Consider the following 7,500-nt stretch of genomic DNA (forward strand, 5'->3'; position numbering starts at 1 on the left):
ACTGAGGAGGTGGCCCACATGCTGAGGGACTTGGGGGCGCCGGGCTCGGTGGTCGCTCGGATCCTGACGGAGCACCCGGAGTCGATCCTGTGTCACCCGGAGCAGGTGCAGGCTCAGAGGGAGCTGTGGATGTCCGTGTGCCCCAACCACAAGGAGCTGGTCAACATCATCGAGAAGTTCCCCGCCTCTTTCTTCACCTCGTCCAGTCACCATGACAACCAGCGGGACAACATCGCCTTCTTCCAGAGCTTGAACCTCAACAAACGAATCGTCACCAAGCTGATGGCGAGCGCTCCGCAGAGCTTCAGCCGGCCCGTGGAGCAGAACCAGCTGATGGTGCGGACGCTGCAGCAGGCGTACACGGAGCTGGGCGGCGAGGAGGCCAACATGAAGATCTGGCTCCAGAAGCTGCTGAGTCAGAACCCGTTTGTCCTCCTGAAGCCCTCAGACGTGCTGCGGCAGAACCTGCTGTTCCTCAGAGACCGCGGCTTCAGCACGGCCCAGCTGCTCCGCCTCCTCTCCAAACTCCGAGGCTTCGTCACCGAGCTGAACCCGGACAGCATGCGCCGCACACTGGCCTTCTCCCAGGACGCCATGGGCTGCTCCGAGGACGAGCTACGGGACATCGTCCTCAGCTGTCCAGCTCTGCTTTACTACCCCGAAGAGATCCTGTCTGAGCGCTTTGATGGACTCCTCGCCGCCGGAATCAGCATGTCTCAGATCACAGAGACGCCCACCGTGATCGAGCTCACCACACAGATCATCACCTATCGGATCGAGCGCCTGAGAGCGTACGGGTATGACGTCAGGACGGGGAGTCTGCAGGTTTTAAACGGTACCAAGAAGGACTTTGAGGTGAGCTGTGGACGACTTCAGATCCGCAGGGAGAGACCGCTTTTCAACCCGGTCGCTCCTCTCACGGCAGACGAGTGAATCCAAACTCAGTGTTGTTTATTCATGTGATTGTTCAAATCTAAATTATATTAAAGTGTCCACACTACAAAGTCACTTCCTGTACTCTGGTCACTTCCTGTGCTCTGCCTCTGGTCACTTCCTGTACTCTACCTCTGGTCACTTCCTGTGCTCTACCTCTGGTCACTTCCTGTGCTCTACCTCTGGTCACTTCCTGTGCTCTGGTCACTTCCTGTGCTCTGGTCACTTCCTGTGCTCTGGTCACTTCCTGTACTCTGCCTCTGGTCACTTCCTGTACTCTGCCTCTGGTCACTTCCTGTGCTCTGGTCACTTCCTGTGCTCTGGTCACTTCCTGTACTCTACCTCTGGTCACTTCCTGTGCTCTACCTCTGGTCACTTCCTGTGCTCTACCTCTGGTCACTTCCTGTACTCTACCTCTGGTCACTTCCTGTGCTCTACCTCTGGTCACTTCCTGTGCTCTGGTGACTTCCTGTGCTCTGCCTCTGGTCACTTCCTGTGCTCTGCCTCTGGTCACTTCCTGTGCTCTGCCTCTGGTCACTTCCTGTGCTCTGCCTCTGGTCACTTCCTGTGCTCTACCTCTGGTCACTTCCTGTGCTCTACCTCTGGTCACTTCCTGTTTTCTTGGGTGCGTTCGGATTGTCCCTCCTGTCCACTAACACTCACATTTTTTCCTTAACCCTGGAAGCAGTTAGGTGGCGGCCATGATAAGATCCATTTGAATTCTCTAAGAGTTAAGGAAAGGAGGCTCAATGCTTCCTTTATAACCTCCTTTAGGAAACACTGGAGCATCCTTTACCAAAGCAGATAAGAAAGTGACGACCCACAATTCATTGCGGCCACAACTTTTAAAGCGACTGGCTCATCCGACCCGTATCGGAGCGTTCAGGAAAACTAAGGATCTGTGAGAGGAGACTTGTGGAGACAATCTGCATATTGATTTGACTTATAATTATTTACAGCCTTTGTGTTTATTTCATTTCTTTTATTTTGTGTTAAACTGTGAACGTGATGTTGATGTTATAAAACCATCACAGTGAAGTTTCCTGGTGTCTAATGAAGCCTTTTATTTTTATTCACACCACGTGGTTTTTAGGATTATTTCACCTGTAAGAAGGCTCAAACATTTTTACATCAGCTTTTTGTAAACTTCATTTTCTGTAAACTGTAGTTCCACCACGGCAGACTCACGTCTCTGACCTCCGCCGCCGTCACCTTATTATGAAATCATCGAGTGAAGTTTCCTAACACCTTTCACTAAGTCCTTTATGAAGTCTAACACCTTTCACTAAGTCCTTTATGAAGCCTAACACCTTTCACTAAGTCCTTTATGAAGTCTAACACCTTTCACTAAGTCCTTTATGAAGTCTAACACCTTTCCTAAGTCCTTTATGAAGTCTAACACCTTTCACTAAGTCCTTTATGAAGTCTAACACCTTTCACTAAGTCCTTTATGAAGTCTAACACCTTTCACTGAGTCCTTTATGAAGTCTATCACCTTTCACTAAGTCCTTTATGAAGTCTCCTAACACCTTTCACTAAGTCCTTTATGAAGTCAACTAACACCTTTCACTAAGTCCTTTATGAAGTCTCCTAACACCTTTCACTAAGTCCTTTATGAAGTCTCCTAACACCTTTCACTAAGTCCTTTATGAAGTCTCCTAACACCTTTCCTAAGTCCTTTATGAAGTCTAACACCTTTCACTAAGTCCTTTATGAAGTCTCCTAACACCTTTCACTGAGTCCTTTATGAAGTCTAACACCTTTCACTGAGTCCTTTATGAAGTCTAACACCTTTCACTGAGTCCTTTATGAAGTCAACTAACACCTTTCACTAAGTCCTTTATGAAGTCTCCTAACACCTTTCACTAAGTCCTTTATGAAGTCTCCTAACACCTTTCCTAAGTCCTTTATGAAGTCTAACACCTTTCACTAAGTCCTTTATGAAGTCTCCTAACACCTTTCACTAAGTCCTTTATGAAGTCTCCTAACACCTTTCACTAAGTCCTTTATGAAGTCTAACACCTTTCACTGAGTCCTTTATGAAGTCTAACACCTTTCACTGAGTCCTTTATGAAGTCTATCACCTTTCACTAAGTCCTTTATGAAGTCTCCTAACACCTTTCCTAAGTCCTTTATGAAGTCTAACACCTTTCACTGAGTCCTTTATGAAGTCTAACACCTTTCACTAAGTCCTTTATGAAGTCTAACACCTTTCACTGAGTCCTTTATGAAGTCTCCTAACACCTTTCACTGAGTCCTTTATGAAGTCAACTAACACCTTTCACTAAGTCCTTTATGAAGTCTCCTAACACCTTTCACTAAGTCCTTTATGAAGTCTCCTAACACCTTTCACTAAGTCCTTTATGAAGTCTCCTAACACCTTTCACTAAGTCCTTTATGAAGTCTAACACCTTTCACTGAGTCCTTTATGAAGTCTAACACCTTTCACTAAGTCCTTTATGAAGTCTATCACCTTTCACTAAGTCCTTTATGAAGTCTCCTAACACCTTTCACTAAGTCCTTTATGAAGTCTCCTAACACCTTTCACTAAGTCCTTTATGAAGTCTCCTAACACCTTTCCTAAGTCCTTTATGAAGTCTAACACCTTTCACTAAGTCCTTTATGAAGTCTCCTAACACCTTTCCTAAGTCCTTTATGAAGTCTCCTAACACCTTTCCTAAGTCCTTTATGAAGTCTATCACCTTTCACTAAGTCCTTTATGAAGTCTCCTAACACCTTTCACTAAGTCCTTTATGAAGTCTCCTAACACCTTTCACTAAGTCCTTTATGAAGTCTCCTAACACCTTTCCTAAGTCCTTTATGAAGTCTAACACCTTTCACTGAGTCCTTTATGAAGTCTAACACCTTTCACTGAGTCCTTTATGAAGTCTAACACCTTTCACTGAGTCCTTTATGAAGTCTAACACCTTTCACTAAGTCCTTTATGAAGTCTAACACCTTTCACTAAGTCCTTTATGAAGTCTAACACCTTTCACTGAGTCCTTTATGAAGTCTAACACCTTTCACTAAGTCCTTTATGAAGTCTAACACCTTTCACTAAGTCCTTTATGAAGTCTAACACCTTTCACTGAGTCCTTTATGAAGTCTAACACCTTTCACTAAGTCCTTTATGAAGTCTAACACCTTTCACTGAGTCCTTTATGAAGTCTAACACCTTTCACTGAGTCCTTTATGAAGTCTAACACCTTTCACTGAGTCCTTTATGAAGTCTAACACCTTTCACTGAGTCCTTTATGAAGTCTAACACCTTTCACTAAGTCCTTTATGAAGTCTATCACCTTTCACTGAGTCCTTTATGAAGTCTAACACCTTTCACTAAGTCCTTTATGAAGTCAACTAACACCTTTCACTAAGTCCTTTATGAAGTCTCCTAACACCTTTCACTAAGTCCTTTATGAAGTCTCCTAACACCTTTCCTAAGTCCTTTATGAAGTCTAACACCTTTCACTAAGTCCTTTATGAAGTCTCCTAACACCTTTCACTAAGTCCTTTATGAAGTCTCCTAACACCTTTCACTAAGTCCTTTATGAAGTCTCCTAACACCTTTCACTAAGTCCTTTATGAAGTCTCCTAACACCTTTCCTAAGTCCTTTATGAAGTCTAACACCTTTCACTAAGTCCTTTATGAAGTCTCCTAACACCTTTCACTAAGTCCTTTATGAAGTCTCCTAACACCTTTCACTAAGTCCTTTATGAAGTCTAACACCTTTCACTGAGTCCTTTATGAAGTCTAACACCTTTCACTAAGTCCTTTATGAAGTCTAACACCTTTCACTAAGTCCTTTATGAAGTCTAACACCTTTCACTAAGTCCTTTATGAAGTCTAACACCTTTCACTAAGTCCTTTATGAAGTCACCTAACACCTTTCACTAAGTCCTTTATGAAGTCTAACACCTTTCCTGAGGTCCTTTATGAAGTCTCCTAACACCTTTCACTAAGTCCTTTATGAAGTCTCCTAACACCTTTCACTAAGTCCTTTATGAAGTCTCCTAACACCTTTCACTAAGTCCTTTATGAAGTCTCCTAACACCTTTCACTAAGTCCTTTATGAAGTCACCTAACACCTTTCCTAAGTCCTTTATGAAGTCTCCTAACACCTTTCACTAAGTCCTTTATGAAGTCTAACACCTTTCCTAAGTCCTTTATGAAGTCTAACACCTTTCACTAAGTCCTTTATGAAGTCTAACACCTTTCACTAAGTCCTTTATGAAGTCTCCTCTTCTCTGTTCTCTGATCATCACCTCACATGAATCTGAAGCTTCTACATGACTTAAAGGCAGAAGAGGAAAATAAAGATCTCTGTGTTTCACATGTGAAGTTAAACTGGACCCAACAGAACATCTAGAACAGAATGTCTCTCACTGGTCCAGAAAGTCTCCTGTCACGGTCCAGAGGAAACACTGCTCTTATTAAAGTGTCATCATGTGGACGTTTAGAAAACGCTCTTCATGTTCCAAACCCTCAAACATCCTGTTTTCTCTTTTAATGGGAGTGAGTGTCACAGCTAATGAAACGAGGAACTTCAGCCTCCGGGTTCAATCTGTGTCCGACTGACGACGACGAGCGGGTCGAGAGAGAGAGAGAGAGAGAGAGAGAGAGAGAGAGAGAGAGAGAGAGAGAGAGGACGAGTGTGACCAGAGGCAGGAGGAGGATAGGAGAGAGGACAAAGGAGAGAAGGGGTAGAAAAGAGAAAGAGTTGAGTGATGGAGAGGAGGAGGAGAAGATGGAGAGAACAGGATGAGGAGGAATAGAAGAAGGAGGAAAGGATGAAGGGAAGAGTCAGACAATAAGATGGAGGGAAGAGTGAAGGAGGTAACCGCAGAGGAAGAGGAGACTTGAGGAGGAGGAGAAGGGCTCAGGAAGGAAGGAGGGATTGGAAGAAAAGCAAAAAGGAGAGGAGACAAGAAGAGGAAGGAGGGAAGGTAAAGCAGAGGAGGAGAAGAAGGAGGAGTAATAGGAGAGGAGACGAGAAGAGGAAGATGAGTAGGGGGAGGAGGAAGGATAAAGTTCGACGAGCAGAGGAGGCGGAGCTGAGAGGGTCAGTGGGTGGAGTCTCTGTCAGTGGATGGGACACATGGGCGGAGTCAGTGGGTGGAGCCTTTGTCAGTGGATGGAGTCTGTGGGCAGTCAGTGGGGGGAGTCTGTGGGCAGTCAGTGACAGTCAGTGGGTGGAGCCTCTGTCAGTGGGTGGAGTCTGTGGGCAGTCAGTGGGTGGGGCCTATGTCAGTGGGTGGAGTCTGTGGGCAGTCAGTGGGTGGAGCCTCTTTCAGTGGGCGGAGTCTGTGGGCAGTCCGTGGGTGGGGCCTCTGTCAGTGGGTGGAGTCTGTGGGGAGTCAGTGGGTGGAGCCTCTGTCGGTGGGCGGAGTCTGTGGGCAATCAGTGGGTGGAGCCTCTGTCAGTGGGCGGAGTCTGTGGGCGGAGCTGCTCGGGGATAACCAGAATAAGACAGCAGGCTTCAGGTGTGCATATGCAGGTCACCTCTATTTCTTACCCACAATCCTCTTGTCCTCTTCAATCACACAGACGAGCTGCAGAGGTTAAAAAGAGCGAACAGAAATTCTCCTTCTTTTCCCAACAGACTGATAAACTGCTTTAATGAGATCAGACGACACCTTCCACTTACGACATCATTTAGCACAGACAGAGTTCATCCTCAGGTGGACGTTGACCTCACACTGAGCGGTCACTACAGAGGAGGACGCCATGTCAGGACTGTTTGTGACTGGGCGTCTCTGCATCGAGCCTCTCGCCCGCTTTGACGGCGTTCTAGTCCGTTTGAAGCGACATCAGAAGCTGCTTTTGAAACTATAAATAAAATAATGACTGCATTATTAAGCTTCAGTAGTTTCAGGGTCCGGGTGTCCAGCACGCAGCTCACTGATGTTTCTGAGGTCATGACGAGTCCGACGCTCTCGATTGGTTGAATCAGTTTAAAAACGATCCGAACACGGGGATCAACCTTTCATTGTCTGTGAAGCTTGGACTCTTTGTTCGGGAGGTCCCTTTGGACTGTCTGTATGTGAGGTGTGTTTTCTGGTCATGTGACCTGCTCAGCCAGGGAGGCCCAGGTGTGAGGGGGCGTGGCCTAGGGGAAACGTTTGAGAAGGAGGAGAGCGGGGGAGACGAGGTTTGTCCAGGTGTTTCCTGCGTGTGTCGAGGACGGAGAGGAGTCAGGCTCACAGACCGGTCAGACACAAACCACTGAGCCGTTTATCAAATTGGATCAAGGAAGCACTTCCTGGATTTACTTGTTTTTTCATTAATTGGGGGACAATATTTTCTTCTGTTGAATTTAAGAGGGCGATAAAATGTACATTTCAGTTTCTCCATTTATTGTTTATTAATCTTTTTTAATTCTTTACATTAAACAGAGTGACTCTTTATTTTGGCTGTTTAAAGTCAGAACCTGACGGACTGTTCTCATCATTGAACATGGAGAAGAGCATTTTACATCATGTGACCTTTGACCTCAGTACATGTCTGTTACGTCTCTGTGCTTCTTTATTACGTGTGTGAGAGTGAGTGAGTGTGTGTGAGAGTGAGTG

General features: G+C 45.6%; 2 protein-coding genes across 2 annotated transcripts in view; one reads left to right on the forward strand and one right to left on the reverse strand.

Annotated features, from left to right (window-relative positions):
- The first annotated feature begins 6 nt into the window (after window positions 1-6).
- On the forward strand, window positions 7-1,008 carry mterf2 (mitochondrial transcription termination factor 2). The gene has a single exon (XM_079346546.1). The coding sequence runs from the start codon at window positions 19-21 to the stop codon at window positions 931-933; it is 915 nt and encodes a 304-aa protein (XP_079202672.1). The 5' UTR covers window positions 7-18; the 3' UTR covers window positions 934-1,008.
- A 6,277-nt stretch (window positions 1,009-7,285) lies between these two features.
- The window catches only part of LOC306825955 (dihydrofolate reductase), a 6,777-nt gene continuing 6,562 nt past the window's right edge, over window positions 7,286-7,500 (reverse strand). Inside the window, exon 6 of the mRNA XM_079346952.1 lies at window positions 7,286-7,500. This exon is cut by the window's right edge and continues 692 nt beyond it. The gene's annotated coding sequence lies outside the window, so the exon portion shown is untranslated.

The sequence above is a fragment of the Symphodus melops genome (genome assembly GCF_947650265.1).
Source record: "Symphodus melops genome assembly, chromosome: 6".
In the NCBI taxonomy this organism is placed as follows: Eukaryota; Metazoa; Chordata; class Actinopteri; order Labriformes; family Labridae; genus Symphodus; species Symphodus melops.